Raw genomic sequence first — 18,825 nt, 5'->3', positions numbered from 1 at the left:
GAGAAATGGTAATCGTATCAAATATGGCCAAAAGAACCAATAATATCAAGGCGGCATTAATCTCCTCTATTCATTTAAATTCTTTATTTTGGCTAAAATGCCATAAAAGACAGTGCATACATTACATTGCATTTCATTAATAAGTAAAAAACATGTTACTACATAAAAACATAAAAACACATTAGTTAGAAGGTACAATTCAAGTCGGAGGATAATTTGAGCGGGAACATACATTCATAAATCATAGAATGGACCATCGTGTCGATTCCAAGCAGTCAGTTCGGTTACAATTGATGCCCCATTTTTTTCCTTTGATAAAAGATAGAAAGTAAATATTATATGTTGAGATGTGTTTGTTGTTAGGATTCTCAGAGCCTGTGAACATGACCTCAAGCCTAAAAGTAGGCATATTGGTTTAATCCACTTCTTTCTAGCCTGTACATAAAAAGGGCAGAAAAAGAGAATGTGCTGCTCGTTTTCGGTCTGGTTATGGTCACACATGGGGCAAATTTCGTCCATTACCTCTATTCACAATGGATCTGATCTCTTCAGTTGCTGCCGATAGGTTGACTCTATACAGTAGTAGGGTCTAAACTCATGTTGAACAGGATCCAGACAGTCGGTATTTTCAAAGAAGGCGGTGATCTCCTGATTCATGACCTTTTCGAAAATTTCATTGGGAAGAGGAAACCAATTTGGATCTGTAGTTCTTTACATCTGAGGGATCGAGTCTTCAGAAGTGGCAAAATCGATGCCTTTTTCCAAGCATCTGGAAAGAAGACGGACTTGAGCACCATTGTAATAACAAAGTAAGATGAGCAGAAATGGTCGCTGAAACCGGAAGGAGGGCAAGAATCTGCAGGGCTCCAAATTTCATAGTGTTGATAAGATTAGAGACTTTCTCTTCAGAAAGTGCGGTGAATGTACTCATTACCAGGAAATGGTAAGTTAGTTTATTCACCGTACGTTACTCCACTGTATCTGTCCCTGAAGATTATCTGGTGTTATCTTAAATTCCAGGAATATTTTATTTACTTTGGAAAAAATAATTTGGTTAGTTAATCACAGCTTTTCGGCTGGGAGTTGCTAAATGTTTATAAGCAAATGATGAAAGTGATTTAACTGTGTTGAACAGTAGGCTGTAAGTCTTCCTCCAAAATTGCTATTGGTGCCTACATTTTCTTTTACATTTCTTGAGATCATAGGAGTACCATGGCGCGGAAGGCGCAGACAGATGATGGGTCTTCAATCTAAAAGGCCCTACTTGACAAACTGTCTGGTAACAATGTGCGAGAGGATTAGCCTGAAGTGGCTCAAGATTTTCACTGATCAGAAGTAGCTCTCACTACAGAAAAGGTTGAAGATCCCTGTTGTAAACACTTAATATCCCCAAAATCAAATAATTTGAAAAACGCAAAAAACCCAGAAATGTGCTACAAACAAAGAGCTTCCGTTTGGCCAATCCTGTGAAAGGGGGCTCGTTTTCACACTTGCAACAATTGTCTAGGATAGACAGGACAGGCATGATGCAAATTGTGAAAGGGAGATGGGCGCACGTTACTTCCACCCTTTTCAAGTGGGAGTTAAAAAATATGGATTGAGCCCACAAGGTTCTGAGTTTCCCAGAAGTGTACTGAACCCCAGACCGACCGGAGCCTTGAAGCAGCAAGAGTATATTGTAGTTACCAGGCAGCCCAAGAGCTCTAGAACAAGCAGAATCTACCTTCCAAGACTCTACACAAGAACAAAAAGGAGTCAGAATAGCCTAGCCCTTTTCCATGTCACCCTACCCCACAGCACTGCCACCAACCCCACCACAATAACCTTGAAAACCATACCCTCTTTCCCCAAAACACTGCCATTATCGGTTCCCACAAAACACTGGCCCTTTCTGCATGCCCTAAAGCTACTCCCCCACACTGCAACCTACCCTCAAAACACTACATGGATACACTATCTGCTTTCTCCATAACACTGCTCTCTATCCTGCCACCCCCTCCCAAACTGACCCCTACCGTACCAATGTCCCTATTGCCAAACACTAGCCTCTACACTCACAATTGTATCCTGAAAACATTGGACCCTCAGCACCAAAACACTAATGAGGGCAGGCTGGATGAGAAGGGGTGAGTGGGAGCCACCAAAGAAAGGCCAGAGGGCTCAACCATTTGTTTTTTTTAAGCAGTGGACGGGGAACTGGCGCGTTTGGTATTGTATATGGTATTGTATATGGATTTGTTAAGCGCGATTGCTGCCCAAGGGCGTCCAAGTGCTGAGTAAGTAGACAGAGATGGGCGGTGCAGAAGAGATTAGAACTCGGTGGATTTGGCAAACTGTAGGGTTTTCAGCTGTTTGCGGAATGAGAGCAGGTTCGAGTTGGACAGGAGTTGTAGAGAAAGTGCATTCCACAGCTTCGAGGTGTTCAAGGAGAACATCCTGCCTCCGGCCCTAGCTCTCCTTACTCTGGGTACCACCGCCAGGAAAGCCTCCGTGGAGCGAAGGTTTCTATTTGGGTGGTAAGGAATGACTAGATTGCCATTGATTGCTGGGCCTGTCTTCCAGAAGGCCCGATGGGCAATACATAGTGCCTTAAATGCCACTCTCTGCCTTACTGGTAACCAATGTAGACTTTTTAGTCCGGGTCTAGCTGACTGGGTCCGCGGGATCTGTAGCAGGGTACGGGCTGCACAGTTCTGTACCACCTGCAACTTCCGAAGAGTCATCTCAGGGGCCCCCACATATAGGGCATTGTTTGAATCTAGACGGGACTGGATCAGGCCTTGTACTGCCACCTGTTTGGCTTCCAATGGTAGAAGCGGTGAGAACCTTCCTCAGGGTTCTGAGTAAGCCAAAACATGTGGCGGACAACTTGGTAGCCTGGGTGGAGAAAGAGAGACTTTTGTCCAGCCATACTCCTAGGCTCTTTACACTTTCCTTAGGGGTGGGAGGAGAACCCAGACAGGGGGCCATAAGGAAGTGAAAGGCACTGGTGAGGCTGGTCCCAGGAGCATGACCTCCGTTTTATCTCCGTTTAGTTTGAGGGAGGAGGTAGTCATCCACTCCTTGACGTCCTCTAAACATTTCAGCAGGCCTTCCGGAGTTTGCCTGTTGCTCTCTTGCGCCAGCGAAACCACTAGCTGGGTATCGTCGGCATACGATATCATTTTGATACCGTGCGATTCGACGACCCCAGCCAGTGGTTTCATGTATACGTTGAACAACGCAGGGCTCAAGGAGGAGCCCTGCGGCACTCCACAGCTTAGTGGTTTGCTGGATGACACTGTTTCACCGTCAAAGATCTGAAAAGATCTATTGGTCAGGAAGGAGTCGAACCACCTCAGTGCGTCACCTGATACTCCGATGTTATATAGACAGTTCAGCAAGGTGGCATAGCTGACCGTATCGAAGGCTGCACTTAAATCAAGGAGGATCACTGCCACTGATCCTCCCTGATCTAGTACCCTTCGTGACTCCTCGGTAACCGCTAACAAGGCGGTTTCAGTACAGTGCTTCGGTCTGAAGCCTGTCTGGGACGTATCCAGTAGTAAGTTATTCTCAAGGAACTGGACTAGCTGGGCGTTTATGTACTTCTCCAGGACCTTGCTTGCCCAGGGGAGCAGCGAGATGGGGCGGTAACTGGAGTGATCGTCTGGATCCAGGTTGTTTTTTTTTTGTAACGCCCGCACCATGGTTTGCTTCCAAGCGGTGGGTACTGTACAGGAGGCGATGGAAGAATTTAGTAGCTCCAAGATTACAGGCAAGATGGCTTGGCTTGCCTGTATCAGAATTTCCGGTGGAGCTGGATCGCGAGGGGAGCCCGATTTAACTTGGCGTGCTACTTTGCCAAGGGTGTCAAGGTCTAGTGGGGGAAAGTGCTCAAGACTTGGGTGGTCTAGGGAAGGAGGGTGTCTCGATGAAGGTAAGTCGGTTACATCTGGGATTGTGGCTGCTATTGGGAAGGTGGAGTAGATTTTAGAGACTTTATTGTGGAAGAATTCCGCAAGCTCATTACATTGTTCCTAGGTCTTAGTCAAAGGAGGAGCTGTGTTCACTTTAGTACATTGTTTTACTATGTGAAAGATTTCCTTGGGCTTGGATTTGGCTTCCATGATTTTGTCCGAAAAATAGGTAGCCTGGGCCGCCCTGACCCCTTCTCTGTAGGCCTTGATTGCCTCTTTGTATTGTACCTTTTTTTCCGGTAGGAAGTCTACACGCCACCCTCTCTCTCGTTGCCTACAGAGACGTTTTTTATCTCTTAGAGAATCTGAGAACCAGGGTGCTGATTTATGCAGTCTCTTTGAGGTGGATCTACGAAAAGGGAGAATCGTGTCCAGAGAGTTCGTGATCCAACCTTCAGATAGACCCAAGGAATCTGTCTGGGGCCCAGTCCACTTTCTTGCTTAAAAGGCGAGAGCCATCGAATAGCTTGTCCATTAACGATGCTCGGGTATCTTTAGAGAAGCGTATAGACCTAATCCAGGCAATGCACCGAAGTTCCACACTCATGCCAATCGCTTGACCCAAGCAATAGGCTATGTCCAAGTCACAACATAGTACAAACTTTGCTGCAGCACATCTATCCTGAATAGCTTGTGTTCCCCGGCAGAGTTTGGGCCACTGTATCCCACAGGGCATGATTATATTGGGGAGCATTGCCATTCAGACCCTCCAGGATTTAGCGTTGTATAAAACAAAATTGCCAGTTTTGTAACAAATCTGCACTTTTCATAAAAATGCCAGTGAATGCTAACTCGTCCTTGCATTGATCCAGTGCTTGCCAATGGGTCAATAAAAGGAGGAATCTCAGCAGCAGGCAAGTGATGTGTTCTTTGTTTATTTACTCCACTCCGGCCTGCCTGCTGTTTTGTCAACTATGGCAGCACTAGTACAGGTCTGTCAGCCTCGAAAAGGTCCATTTCTCGCTGGATTGTCTCCTGTATAGCTCTGACTTATCAATTAGCTAACAAGACTTTACAGGGTAGACCTCATGCACACTCTACTAGAGGGAAAGCCTCTACTTCGGCTCTCCTTCGCAATGTTCCAGTCTCTGAAATTTGCAAGGCGGCTACATGGTGGTTGGTTCATACTTTTACCCACCATTATTGCCTGGGTTCAGATACACATGCTGATGCTCGAGTGGGACAGGCCTCATTGAGAAATGTATTTGCATAAGTTGTATGTGAAATGTAAAGTTTATTCATGTATCTATGTATACTTATTTGCTCGTCCGCGAGACTTTGGGTATGAGCTTGCTAATCTATTCATAGATTATGACTATTGATGATTATCTCATGGATGAGAAGGATTAGTTACTTACCTGTAATCCTAGTTCTCATCCAGGGGTATACTCATCAAAGTCATAAGCTCCCGCCCTCCTCCCCGAACGAGCATGATCATAATGTTATGAAAAGTTACTACGGATCTACTCAGGTGTCTTGCACCTCCAAAAAGAACTGACCCAACTGCCACCTGTGGTGCATCATGGGAGCAGGGGGTCGCCTTCGGGTCTTAAAGGCACGGTACCCCTACTCTAATGCCTTAAAGGCAAGGTGTCAGTCTTTCTTTGTTTCTTTATACTCTACTGCAGCCTACTGGCAAATGCCTGCAGTTACATGTTTTCCTATGGCAATAAAGCATTGTTGTATGCAAATGTTTACTGCTCTCTTTCTTCCTTAGTGGTTGGGAGAGTACTACTGGGTGTATGCTAATTCGTGTAATTTTGCGGCAGATTTGCCAGCTGAAAAATGTTTTAGGCTGCAAATATATGTTTTCACATATATATACATATGTTTTTATATGTATTTTCTATATGCTCCGGGATCCCGCACATAGGCTGGATTATTCAAAGATTATGACTATTGATGAGTATCCCCTGGTTGAGAACTGGTTTTTTATGTTTTCCTGCTGTTGTATATTATCTAATTCTGGGTGGGGAACTCCGCTCGCAGTTTTCCGTACTCCGCGGAGCTTGCAGAGTTCCTAATAACTCTGCAACGTGGAGCGTAGCAAGGTTTTTTTCCACGCCCGTGCTCTTCAACTTCATGTGCTGGAGCGAAGAAAAGCAAATGCAGATGAGATTATTCCGTGCTCGCGCTCGCCAAGGTCGAGTTGGCGAGCAAAATCAACTTCCTGGTGAGATGTCTCAAAGCGGGTCGTCGGATTTCTCAATGCGACAGGTCACAACCACTCGCATTGAGAAACCTTCCTTCGCATTGACAAAGCTGCCGCTCGAGTAGAAGCAGCTGCACCCTCTTGCGCTGCACATGGTGCCATTCACTGTCATTTTTACAGGGCGGGACAAATAATGGGAGATCAAAATCACCACAAAAGGCATGACCATTACGCACTCCGCTGCTCGCAGAACTCGTAGAGCGCCAGAGTTTTTTTTTTACACTTTGTGGAGTTCTTCATTGAGGAACTCCCCCTAGGCTTAAACTTATCATGAGAATCTAGATTTCAGTCATATGTTAAGAAACGAAGGTGAGTAGAAAACTTTTGGGTGGAGAAAATTTAAGACATTAATATTGTGAATTTTGTGGTTATTAGTTGATTTTTGCAAGCACTAACACTTCTCTGTGACAAGTAAAGACCTTCAGAGTTTGGTAACTTTCAGATACTCAAATTGTGGATTTTGTTGCAATAAAAAAACATTTAAAGGCCTGAAATTTCTTTGGAGGTTGCATGCGGGCAGCCTAAGTTATCCTGCAAGAGCTTCTTGATTAATCCTATTGCAGTTACAATATATGCTCTCTCGTGTAAAGTAAGGGACTTTAAAGCTTTTCTGCAACTTAAGATACGCCTTACTTTTCACCTGGTGTGGATGCATTTCTGACGTTTAGTGAGATCTCCTTTCTGAGTATCACGTTTCTGGCTTTCCCCTCCTGTATTAGGCTTTAGTCCAGTGTAAATTCTCTCATACGAAATGACATTGTATTCGTGATTAAACCTTATCTGACATTCAGAACACACATAAGGATTTTTTCTCCTGTGTGAGTTCGCTCATCACAAGTGAGAAGTGATTTGTAACCAAAACTTTATAGCATGTTGAGCACTCAGAAGGTTTTTCCCGAGAGTGGGATCCCTCATGAAGCATAACACTTTCAAATTCAAGCTTTTTTGGCATAAGGATTTTCTCCAGTGTAGAGTTTCTCATGTTGAGATAGCAATTGTCTTTGTAGCTTTTCTGGCATTCAGAACACTCATGAGGTTTTTCATTAGTATGGAGTCGCTTATAGTTAGTGAGGCTGTGCCTATCAAATAGGAATTTCTGGCATTCACAGCATTGGTAATGTTTTTTCACTGTGTGAGTCTGCTCATGTAGAGTGAGATTGAGTTTAAAATGTATACTTTTCTGGCATTCGGATCACTGAATTATTTTGATGGTGTGTTTTCTTACGGCGCTTGTAACCATCTCTACCTCTGAATCTTTTCTGATATTTAGAGCACTGATAATTTTTTTGCTCCAGTGTGGATTTTCACATGACAAGTGAGTTGATATTTTTGGCTGAAACACTTTTGGCATTCGGAGCACTGATAAAGTTTTTCCCCAGTGTGGATGCTTATATGCTTAGCAAGACCACTTCTTTCACTGAAACATTTCTGGCATTCAGAGCACTGATAAGGTTTTTCCCCAGTGTGGGTTCTTATATGCCGAGTGAGAGAATTTCTTTCTCTGAAACATTTCTGGCATTCAGAGCACTGATAAGGTTTTTCCCCAGTGTGGTTTCTTATATGATAAATGAGTTCGATTTTTTGGCCGAAACATTTTTGGCATTCAGAGCACTGATAAGGTTTTTCCCCAGTGTGGTTTCTTATATGATAAATGAGTTCGATTTTTTGGCTGAAACATTTTTTGCATTCAGAGCACTGATAAGGTTTTTCCCCAGTGTGGGTTCTTATATGCTGAGTGAGACTGCTTTTTTCACTGAAACATTTGTCGCATTCAGTGCACTGATAACGTTTTACCGAAGTGTGGGTCCTTGTATGGTTAGTGAGCCTTCTTTTGTCACTGAAACATTTCTGGCATTCAGAGCACTGATAAGGTTTTTCCCCAGTGTGGAATCTCTCATGTGCAGTTAGAAGTGATTTAAGTGGGAAATCTTTTGGGCATTCAGAGCAATGATAAGGTTTTTCCCCAGTGTGGAATTTCACATGTGCAGTTAGAAGTGATTTAAGTGTGAAATCTTTTGGGCATTCAGAGCAATGATAAGGTTTTTCCCCAGTGTGGGTTCTTATATGATAAATGAGACTGTTTTTTTGGCTGAATTTGTTTTTGCATTCAGAGCACTGATAAGGTTTTTCCCTAGTTTGGGTTATTGTATGTCGAGAAAGATCTCTTTTGGTACTGAAACATTTCTGGCATTGAGAGCACTGATAAGGTTTTTCCCCAGTGTGGGTTTTCATATGCTGTGTGAGATCTTTTTTTTCATGGAAACTTTTCTGGCATTCAGAGCACTGATAAGGTTTTTCCCCAGTGTGGATCTTTGTATGTCGTGTGAGATCTCTTTTTACACTGAAACATTTCTGGCATTCAGAGCACTGAAAAGGTTTATCCCCAGTGTGGGCTCTTCTATGCAGAGTGAGACTGTTTTTGTAAAAGAAACATTTTTGGCAATCGGTGCACTGATAAGGTTTATTCCCAGTGTGAGTTCTTCTATGCAGAGTGAGACTGTTTTTGTCACTGAAACATTTCTGGCATTCAGAGCACTGGTAAGGTTTTTCCCTAGAGTGGGTTAATGCATGTCGCCATAGAGTCTGTCTGAAACGAAACCTTTTCTGGCATTCAGAGCACTGATAAGGTTTTTCCCCAGTGTGGATTCTCATATGCAGAGTGAGACTGTTTTTGTCAAAGAAACATTTTTGGCAATCGGTGCACTGAAAAGGTTTATTCCCAGTGTGGGTTCTTCTATGCAGAGTGAGACTGTTTTTGTCAAAGAAACATTTTTGCCAATCGGTGCACTGATAAGGTTTATTCCCAGTGTGGGTTCTTCTATGCAGAGTGAGACGGTATTTGTCACTAAAACATTTCTGGCATTCAGAGCACTGGTAAGGTTTTTCCCCAGAGTGGGTTAATGCATGTCGCCATAGATTCTGTCTGAAACGAAACCTTTTCTGGCATTCAGAGCACTGATAAGGTTTTTCCCCAGAGTGGATTCTCATATGCTCAGTGAGATGAGATTCACGGCGGAAACTTTTTAGGCATTCAGAGCACTGAGAGAGGTTTTTCCCAGTGTGCATTCTCTCAAATTCAGTGAGATGAGATTGATGGCTGAATCTTTTTTGGCACAGGTAACTTTTTTCTGCAACTTGGGTTATTTTGCTTTGATTGGGGCGGGTTTGAACACTGAATTTGTTCTCCCAGCCCGTCTTTTTATAAAGTGTATTCCTAGAGTTAATATCTCTACATTTAGTTTTCTCTTGCTTATATGCCACAGTAAGAGTGAACCCGATTTTAGAGTCTGGCTTGTTTAGATAATGTTCAGCACTTATCTCTAAAAGAAATTGTAATCTTCTTAACACTTGAATTGAGCAAAATATGTCTGGATGCAGCCCTGTAACACCTGTCAAAATGTTTGTAGCAGATAATAGTCTTTTGGTTATAGCCTCTCCGGGAGCAACTTATTTTGTGACTGAAGTTTTTCTCAAATCTATTAGTATAGGTTCTTAGCAATGCAGTGATAAGGTGTTAGTCTGATATTTAATGATTAAACTGAGAAGTCACTTTTTGCACTGACGTATTGGCAGTAACTGAGGACATTAAAACATGCACAGAACTATTGTGGATCATTAGTCGCAGAACATCAGCTCCTTTTACCCTTTCTTTGTTTGGTGTAAGGATACGGTTTGTAGTTCTGAAGACGAGAATTTATTTACATTAGCTATAGCGCAACAGTGCTAATTTAATCAGTTTTACATATGACTCCTGCACAACAGATAAGGTTGAGGCGATTTACATAGAATTACAGAACAGTACACAACAAAAGGGAACAATCTGAGATGGACATGAACACAATAAAGTGGTGCATTTTTAAGGTTTTCGCCAGAGTGAGCAGAGTAGGTCGAGGTGTTCTATCCCGAGGCAGACAGTCTCAAACTTGCATAACTGGTTAAAAACGGCTGTTGAACAAAGGTGATTTTCCAATCTTCTGGTTATTAGCGTGTCAGCTTCGGAGTCTTCTTTCAGCGTCTTTTCTTTGATGGTCTGCAGAAGAAACCTTTTGTTATAACTTTCTTTTATGCAGTGTGTGCTTCCTCTCTGCAATTACATGATGCTTTAGATGAACGTTATTCAGTCATGCTGAGGCAGTTTGTCTTTCTGATCATATTTCAGATGAGGATGCTGTGATTGGTCTTTCTGGCATTATTTCCGAAGCTGTGTGCACAGATATGACTTTGCTCTGGGTAAATGAAATGCAAAATTATAGACTTCACTTACAGTTATAGTACTTTCCTCAGCTCCCACTTCCTCGCCACACCTAGGTTTTGGAAATTGATTAAACTTAGAATGCTGGATGTGCTTCAGTTTTTCACAATAATCCTTCTTTTGGCCCTAACATTCAGTTGCCTGGTGCTAAATCTTGTTTTCTCCGTCCATAATTTCAATCACCTACAGGATTAAAATTAAATAGTTACTACACGTAAATTTCCCCAAAAATAATATACAAGCAAAATCAATGCAGAATTGCAGAATTTTGACAATGTTGAGCTGTTCTTCAGACAGAGCAGAGTGTAGTATGGTAGCCTGAGCGTACTTGGATGTAGAAGTGAGGATTTGTAGATTTTTCAACATTTCATTAAGCTCACAAAGGGTACCTGTACCCTAAGGCAGAAAGTAAAGACATATGGACTGGAACCAAACAGATATTTAAAAAAGAATACCATTAATTTTTTTTGTCAAACATATTTGTTTTGAAAGTTTCGACAAAGTACATCATCTTACATTACCAATGCAGTCATTACATGAATGATATTGAAAGGACCGCACAGACATCGTTAAAAGTCATGCAGACTGTTAGGGTCGGACCCTGGCCAAGACATTGTGGATTGCACATTGAAGGCTTACAGCTTCTAGCATAACAGGGCCCAGGTAAATCAAACATTTTCTCATCGATATCCGTGGCAGCTTTATCTGAAGTTTGACTGCAGCAGGGAAGTTGTGTAGACAGTACTATAGTGGAGTAAAAACGGCTCCCAACCGTGGAGCAGTGAACGAGAAAGAACCAGACAACTCCTTCCCACCCCCACCCCCCTCCCACAACATGGTGGCGGCATGAAAGAAAAAAAGAAAGTAGGGAACACAGAAAGAAACATGAATTGGGAGGGTTTGAGAGATTGTACTTCATAGTTGGAAGAGGTGAAGTGCTCCGATGAAAGACGGGCAGACAGCAGAAGGCAGACCTCAGGAGAGAAAGGAGACCAGGAAGCCCCATTTGAATTCAACATTTGTAAACTCATCTCTGAAGATGTCTGACATCCGCTCTAAACTAAGGAACTTCCAGAATCTAGAATGCCAAAGGGAAATCACCTGGGCTTCTCTCTTTTCCATGCTGCCGCCTGTGTAGTCTTTGCAGCCTTTATACAGAGCCACATGATCTGTTTGTCCGCCCGGGTTTGGTGTTCTAGGGAAGGCCCAACAGAATCTCCGCCATGGTATTCGGTATAGGGTACCCCAACATATCTTTGATATGGGCGAGAATTTCTTACCAGTAAGGCCTTATGTTTGACAGTCCCACCAAATATGCTGAGAGTCTCCCAGGAGTCCACAACCCCTCCAGCACCTATCGAGAACACCCCGGAAAAATACGTTGAAGTTTGCAGGGGTGAAGGTACCAGTCTATCATGGTTTTAAGGTGTGCTTCCCTGAGTTTGACGGAGTGGTTGAATTTCGTAATATCAGACCAGAGAAGGGACCACTCTTCGTCAGTAATATCCCGTTGTAAAATGCCCTCCCATACTGACATGCAGCGTGGACAAGGGGAAAATGAGGTAGTAAGGAGAAATTTGTATATAAAGGAAATCGTGCCCCTCATTGACTTCGCCTTAGTGAGGAAGGATTCAAATTTCGTCAGGGGACGAGTAGCCGCCTCCCGGACCTGTGGCGTGAGGGCCCAATGTAATAGCTGCTGGTGACTGTATCTCTCTGAGTTCTGTAGGTTGTCCTCCCATTTACAGCTGTCAAAGGGAAGGGGACCTGGAGGGTCACACCAAGTGTGCCCTTATTTAAGGCAGAGGACTGTCATGGGTTTACCAGATAGAGCGGTGGTGGCAATGCACCCTGTTGTAAGGATCAATAGCCTGATGAGATCTTTGCATCATGGTCAGTGGAGTGGCGTCCTACTGACACACCCATGTAATGCTCCATTTCTTTGCCTGTGTCCAGACTTCAAGTGCGTGTTTAGGGTGTTGGTGTGTGTAGCATAAAAAGCAATGTGAGAGTGCGACAGAGTAAACTGCATAAAGTGCGTGTTTAGGGTGTTGGTGTGTGTAGCATAAAAAGCAATGTGAGAGTGCGACAGAGTAAACTGCATCTCCTGCCTGCCAGGTGTGTATACAAGTGGGACCATCTATCCCTCTTTTATGCCCCAGTTCAAAGTCCTCTGTTACCAAGTAATAATGTGCTCTACAAAGTACTCAGGTGTCTGCTGTGCCACCAGGGATGGTGTCAGCCTGACAGTCTATCTAAGTTGAAAGGACATCACCGGCAGGCTGTATTACTTAATGGAGAAGCTGTGTACCTGTCCTGAAGAGCCTAGAAGTCTGCCTAGAAGCCTGCCTGCCTGGTAAGAAAGGGACGGGAGTTTGACTATCCAGCAGGAGGACAAGGTTGCCCTGGAAGAAGCAAGGTCCGACACATCCCCGGTATCTGTAGGGCAGGCAGGAAAGCCATCCAGCAGGACCAGCTAGTCTGAGGGACCCCCCCACCCAGACTCTCCCAACAGTTCAAGGCAGAAAATAAAACTCTACAACAACGTGATTGTTGAGGCCCCTGTTGGACGATTGTGTGCTGCCAACCAGCCCGTTCAAGGTTGCATTTGCCAAATTCCTAACACAACAGGGTCTGAATCTACTGGCTTCCTGGAGAGCCTGTGTTGGGCTTTTAGCTGCTGAATTTCTGACTACTCTGTGTCAGAGGCCCATGAGGGACTACAACTACTCTAGTGTCGAACACCCTGTCCGAGCTTATGCTTGTGGTCCAGCCAGCCACAGTGTGGGCTCAATTGCCGACGGTCGGGCCTCCAGGGGGGCTGCACTTACCGACAGGCCGGGTGCGACTGCTACCTTGGGACTGCTGATCTTCAGGTAACTGCAAAGAAAAGACAGAGTCGTGCCCTACTGAATGCCGCCCTACATCCAGGACAAAAGCCTGCTGGTGCGTCACTGCTCTCTCTTGGGGCGTGCTATTCAAGTGCTGGGAAACAGGAAAGAGACCCAGACAAAACTGACTCATCCTGAGAAAGGGTAAGACTATTACGACGGAGCACACACCCATTGGGGTGACTGGAGTGACAGAACTGACCCTATACTATACTCATGATACTCCTAAATGCCCCTAGAGGGGAAGAGGGTATCAGAACCGGACGCACCAGTCTGCAGCACATGGTAGCATGGCATGCCTGCACTATCTTTTCACCCAGACTGTCCATAAAGATGATTTTAGAGCCGCTACGCACATAGCAGGGGGAATCACAGACCATTCGCTGGAGGAGGTGCAACTCGATGCTCTGGTTGTGGACTTCATCCTACCCTCAAGGGTTGATCCGTGATATTTAAAAGACAAGACGTTCAAAGCTCGTATGAGATGGAGCAGAATTCTATTCTATTTTAAGGAGAATGGGCGGCCTGTTGAATCAGCTTGCGTGCTATAGGATGAATTCAAGACAGTGATTTGAGGCCAGACACAAGCCTTGATTGGGGGAATGCCAAAGGAATGTAAATGGAAGTGCGAGGCTCAGGACAGGGACTGTGCTTTCCTGGAGGCTTGCTTGGCAAGTGGGGAATCAGTTTCTCTCCCATTACACCATCAACTGAAGCAGCACACATTAAGAGCACTAATGGAAAATAGCGTGAACTCAAAGCCAATAAGTTGCTTGCATGGCTAGAGAGACGAGACAAAGGACGGAACTGGATCCTTGAGGTTAATGACGACAAGGGGATGGAAATACTGGGAGACACTTCCTGAAAGACCTGACCCTGCCAATGCTAACGAATGAGGACCGAGACGCACTAGACCAAGACATGACAATAGACTAAATAAATAAGACAATAAGAACCTTGCAAACAGGGCAAGCAACGGGCCTGATGAGCTGCTCATAGAATTATATGAAAGCATAAGAGATAAAATCAGGGAGTGCCTCCAGAGGAGGTTTCAGACTGCCTGAAAATAAGGGTGTCTCCCAAAGGCCCAAAGAACGTCTGAGGTGGTAGTCATCCCAAAAAAGGACGAACCAGCAACTGAGTGTGGGTCTTATAGACCTATCTCCCTGCTTAATTTTGAGACTAAGGTCCTTGCGTAGGCCCTGGCGATCTGCCTACGGACAGTAATTGCAACAGTGGATCATCCTGATCAATGGGTCTTTATGCCACACCTGGGAAGGCGCTTAAATCTCTGACACCTTAATAGAGTACCACATGCAACAGTGAATTCCTTTGCTGAACCAGTGGCGCTGCTGTTAAGCTCTTGTATGTGGCCCCTCTAGCGTGCATGCGCGTCAATAATACCGTTTCCCGAGTCTTTACCGTCCGACAGGGATGTTCCTTGTCTCCTATACTCTTCACACGTGCGTGGGTTCGCCAGGACCTCTCATGTGGGGTACTCCAGTTGATCAGGAGTGGGATGAGAGAATCTCCCTCTACAGTGATGTTTTGCTACAGGACACGTAATCAGCCTTCTTGAGTGAACGAATCCTACACATTTTTCATATATTTAGAGATTATTCAGGATATAAGATCAATTGGAAGAAGTCCTTAATATTCCTGCTGGTGGCAGGGACCCTGTGGCTGCACTCTAGGTGCACAGTTCGGGTGGCAACACATTGCTTTAAATATTTGGGCATGTTTATTACAAGAGAGCCACAGGCAGGAACGTACTCCCGAAATTAGATCGGCTTCGCAGGGATGCCCCACACTAGTGGGCACTCCCGCTCTCCTTACTGCGCCGGGTCGCCCTTTTTAAAGTGATCACCCTCCAGGGCCTCCTGTACATCGTGAAAAAAACGTCCTTTAAGATCCCACCAGAGATTTTCTTTCAAAAGGTAGTCTGAGAACTTCAGCTGCTGTTGTGGGATGGTGGCTCTTCACGCTGAGTAAGTTGCAGAGGGGAGTTCATTAAGGTGGACTGGCGGTCCGGAGCATTCTCAAGTATTACTGGGACACACAACTGGTGGCAGTCAAAAACTGGGTTTTTGCGGACCGTAAGGATCCTGCTTACCGGGTAGATAGATTGGCCATGGGCAAGAGAGGTTACCCCACCCGGTGCTCTATCGAAGAAAGCTTGAGGGCACCCTACCTATTCGTAGCCAAACAGTGGTAAGGTCTTGGAGAGAGGCTACCAAGTGTTTAGGCTGAGAACGTAAGATGACTGGAATTACTCCACTGTATGACGGTGATCTCTTAAGTGCAGTGGGAGGATTGCAGGGCTTCACAAAATGTAAATGTAAATGTAAAATGTATGTGTCTTGTAAATCGCACTGCTGCCCTGAGGCGTCGTGGCGCTGTAGACCGCTGGGGAACCCGTCCTGGCTATCCCTGTGAGATGGTCCCTACTGGGTATCTCCAAGGGGAAACCAGGCATCCCCGGCGAATGTGGAGGGCCGTTGTAGAGATAAGGCAAGCTAATGCCCAGAGTTGCCGAGTGTGATCCCTGGTAAGAGTAGGCACCGAGGCGAGAATTATCGAGTCCGCTGACCCTGGTCCACGACCCTGCCGCGTCGGAAATTGAACCCTGGTCCCGGGCCGTTCTCTGCTTCCGGGTCTGCCGCCTCTAACCAGTGAGCCACACCACTCCACTCCAAATGGGGATTGATTAGCTTAGAACGGCCGGGCGATGTGTGGAGGGGACAGGCGCTTGTGTCCTTCACGATCACACAACAAAAGTATGAATTAGGTGACTAAAACGGTTCTGACATTTGCAGGTGGATCACGTTCTGCAAAGTCACATCCGGGAAGGGGAGCAGTTGCCTGATGCATCCCCACTGGAGGACAAGCTACTAACTAATCCCGTGACCGAAAAAGCATTCTCAACCATTTATAGGAAGTTGATCTACAGTTCTCTGGATCCCTTGGGGACGCGGAGAGCTGTGTGGGAGAGGGATCTAGGCATGCTTGGAGATGGCGATTGGGTTGAGGCCATTCAGGGTGCCAGGGAGGTGGCAATTAGAACTCGTTTTGGTCTAATTCAACTACAGATCCTACATAGGACCTACTACTCCAGAACTTTGTGGCATCGAATAGGGCGGGCGACCACCTCTCTGTGTAAGGGAATGTGAGGGTTTTTTTTTTTAATGTGGTGTGGAGTTGTACGGTAATTCAATGCTACTGGGTAGAGATCATGAGAATAATGTCCCAGGTCATGGGACTACCGATCCCCATGGGGGCCAAATGGCACCTCCTGAATATCACGAGTGAGGTGACATGGCATAGTTTTCGCAGAATATGACTGGCCCTGGCTTCGGCGGTTGACAAGCGTAACATTGCAGCGGTTGGGGAGCCAGCCACCCTCCCCCCCCCAGCACCCCCTCCCCCTAGGGTGGAGGATTGGGAAGCAGATCTTGATTGGTGTCAACGGGTGGACACAGGGTGTATCTCAGCAGGGGCTGCCCTTGTAAATGGTAAAAGATATGGGAGGGAAGGTAGAGCTACAAGGCCATGTGACGCGCCATGAAGTAGTGAAAGTTAAATATGTTCCATCCTGGTTCCAGCTTGCAACCTAGTCACATCAAAGAGAGGATTTCTAATCGTCGTTGGAGCTGTGGTGTGTGAGTCAAGCTCGCCTATATCAAGTAATCGCTGTCCCAGAAGCTCGCCCCAATCATACGATCTACATCAACAATCTCAATGAGAAGATCAAGAAAGATGAGCTGAAGAAATCGCTGTATGTAAGTTTGGTCAAATCTTGGATATTTTGGTGTCCCGAAGTTTGAAGATGAGGGGTCAAGCATTTGTTATTTTTAAAGAAATCAGCTGTGCTACCAATGCTTTGCGTTCCATGCAGGGCTTTCCATTCTATGACAAGCCAATGAGAATCCAGTATTCAAAGATTGACTCTGATATTATAGCCAAGATGAAAGGAACCTTTGTGGAAAGAGTGAAGAAGGAAAAGAATAAACCCAAAGCTCCAGAGCAAGTCCCGATGAAAAAGGCTGCTCCAATGATGCAAACGGTTGTTGGACCAGTGCCTGGCATGCAACCAGGCATGCAGTCGGGAATGCAGTCGATGAACCAAACTCCACAGATGATGCAAATGCAAGGACAGCCTGCGTACATGCACCTGTCTGGCATGATGGCAGGAATGGGCCCTGGACAGATGGGTCCTGGAGGCATGCCACCCTCTCAAATGATGCCTGGCCAGATGCCGCTTATGCAGCCGCTTGAGAATCCACCAAATCACATTCTGTTCCTTACCAACCTACCTGAAGAAACAAACGAGCTAATGCTTTCTATGCTTTTCAACCAGTTCCCTGGATTCAAGGAGGTGCGTTTGGTTCCGGGCCGGCACGACATTGCCTTTGTGGAGTTCGATAATGAAGTACAGTCTGCAGCGGCCCGTGATGCACTGCAGGGCTTCAAAATCACCCAGAGCAACGCCATGAAGATTTCATTTGCCAAGAAGTAAAGATATTGATTGCTCCCCACAATCCTCCCTGTGGGAAAAAAAACTCCACTCAGCTTAATTGTCCAAGCCGTAAATGACTTGTATTTTAAAGCTCTCACTCGTGCACCTACTGTTTAGATACAATTTGTTTTGTCAGGTAAGTTAGTTTCCCTAGATTACTTCGTTTTGTGTTAAAAGAAAAATGTTAGCATCCCTTTCTCCCCCACATGTTAAAATTACAAACCATCTAGATTCAGACTTGATTTCCCTGTGTCGAATGTTTGTTGAATATGCTCCTCGCATTGTGTAATCTCTCCTGCCCAGTGTACTCTGTGTGGTATTTGTACGAGTGTTTAGCGTGGTTGAAAGCAGCTGTAAATTATTATTTTTTTAAATGTGGTTAAGCATTGCACCCAGAGTCTGCCAACCAGACACTACACCTGGAGCTTCTGTTAAATAAAAGTTTTCATTTAAGAACTGATATATATATATATATATATATATATATATATATATATCCGCACATTCCTGGTAGTTAGAGCTCATAAATCAGCAACACACCAGAGCCGGGGCCCAAATGTTCGTTCAAAGTGCTTAAATTTATTGGCACACGGACAAACCCTACACGTTTCGAGGCTTGCGCCTCTTGCTCACGGGTACATTGTTTTGGCGGCCATTCTTTTTTAAAGTGCTACAGACATGATTATTTTCGTGCACGTGATCAAAAGAACATGGAAGAGTTACTTTGTTGCATTCATAGTCTTCCGTGTAACATAAGAAGGTTGCTATAACAATACACATATTTTAGCATTGGAACATTAAGCGAAAATAAATTCGCTTCCACAATTAGTAATTAAACCATAGTTGCAGAGCATGACACCTCATGAACAAAACCTGCATTTTATATCCCAGTGGGCCATTTCAAAGCCCTCATTTAAAGAAATATTTCGCCAATAAAAGGGTAATAGCAGGGGTAGTGAGTTCATGAATAAAGATGTCTCGCCCTAGTGGGCAAA

At 44.9% G+C, this 18,825-nt stretch overlaps 1 protein-coding gene and 1 pseudogene across 1 annotated transcript; one reads left to right on the top strand and one right to left on the bottom strand.

Annotated features, from left to right (window-relative positions):
* Window positions 1-7,437: 7,437 nt before the first annotated feature.
* On the bottom strand, window positions 7,438-11,589 carry LOC144804377 (uncharacterized). The gene is made up of 2 exons (XM_078671912.1): window positions 11,525-11,589; window positions 7,438-8,989 (listed from the first exon to the last, which is right to left on the bottom strand). The coding sequence occupies exons 1-2, from the start codon at window positions 11,587-11,589 to the stop codon at window positions 7,438-7,440; spliced, it is 1,617 nt and encodes a 538-aa protein (XP_078528038.1).
* A 1,747-nt stretch (window positions 11,590-13,336) lies between these two features.
* On the top strand, window positions 13,337-17,867 carry LOC144804361 (U1 small nuclear ribonucleoprotein A pseudogene; annotated as a pseudogene).
* The last annotated feature ends 958 nt before the right edge of the window (window positions 17,868-18,825 follow it).

Source organism: Lissotriton helveticus, chromosome 1_2 (assembly GCF_964261635.1).
Source record: "Lissotriton helveticus chromosome 1_2, aLisHel1.1, whole genome shotgun sequence".
In the NCBI taxonomy this organism is placed as follows: domain Eukaryota; kingdom Metazoa; phylum Chordata; class Amphibia; order Caudata; family Salamandridae; genus Lissotriton; species Lissotriton helveticus.
Note: the sequence above shows the minus strand (reverse complement) of the source record. Positions and strands in the feature narration are given on the sequence as shown.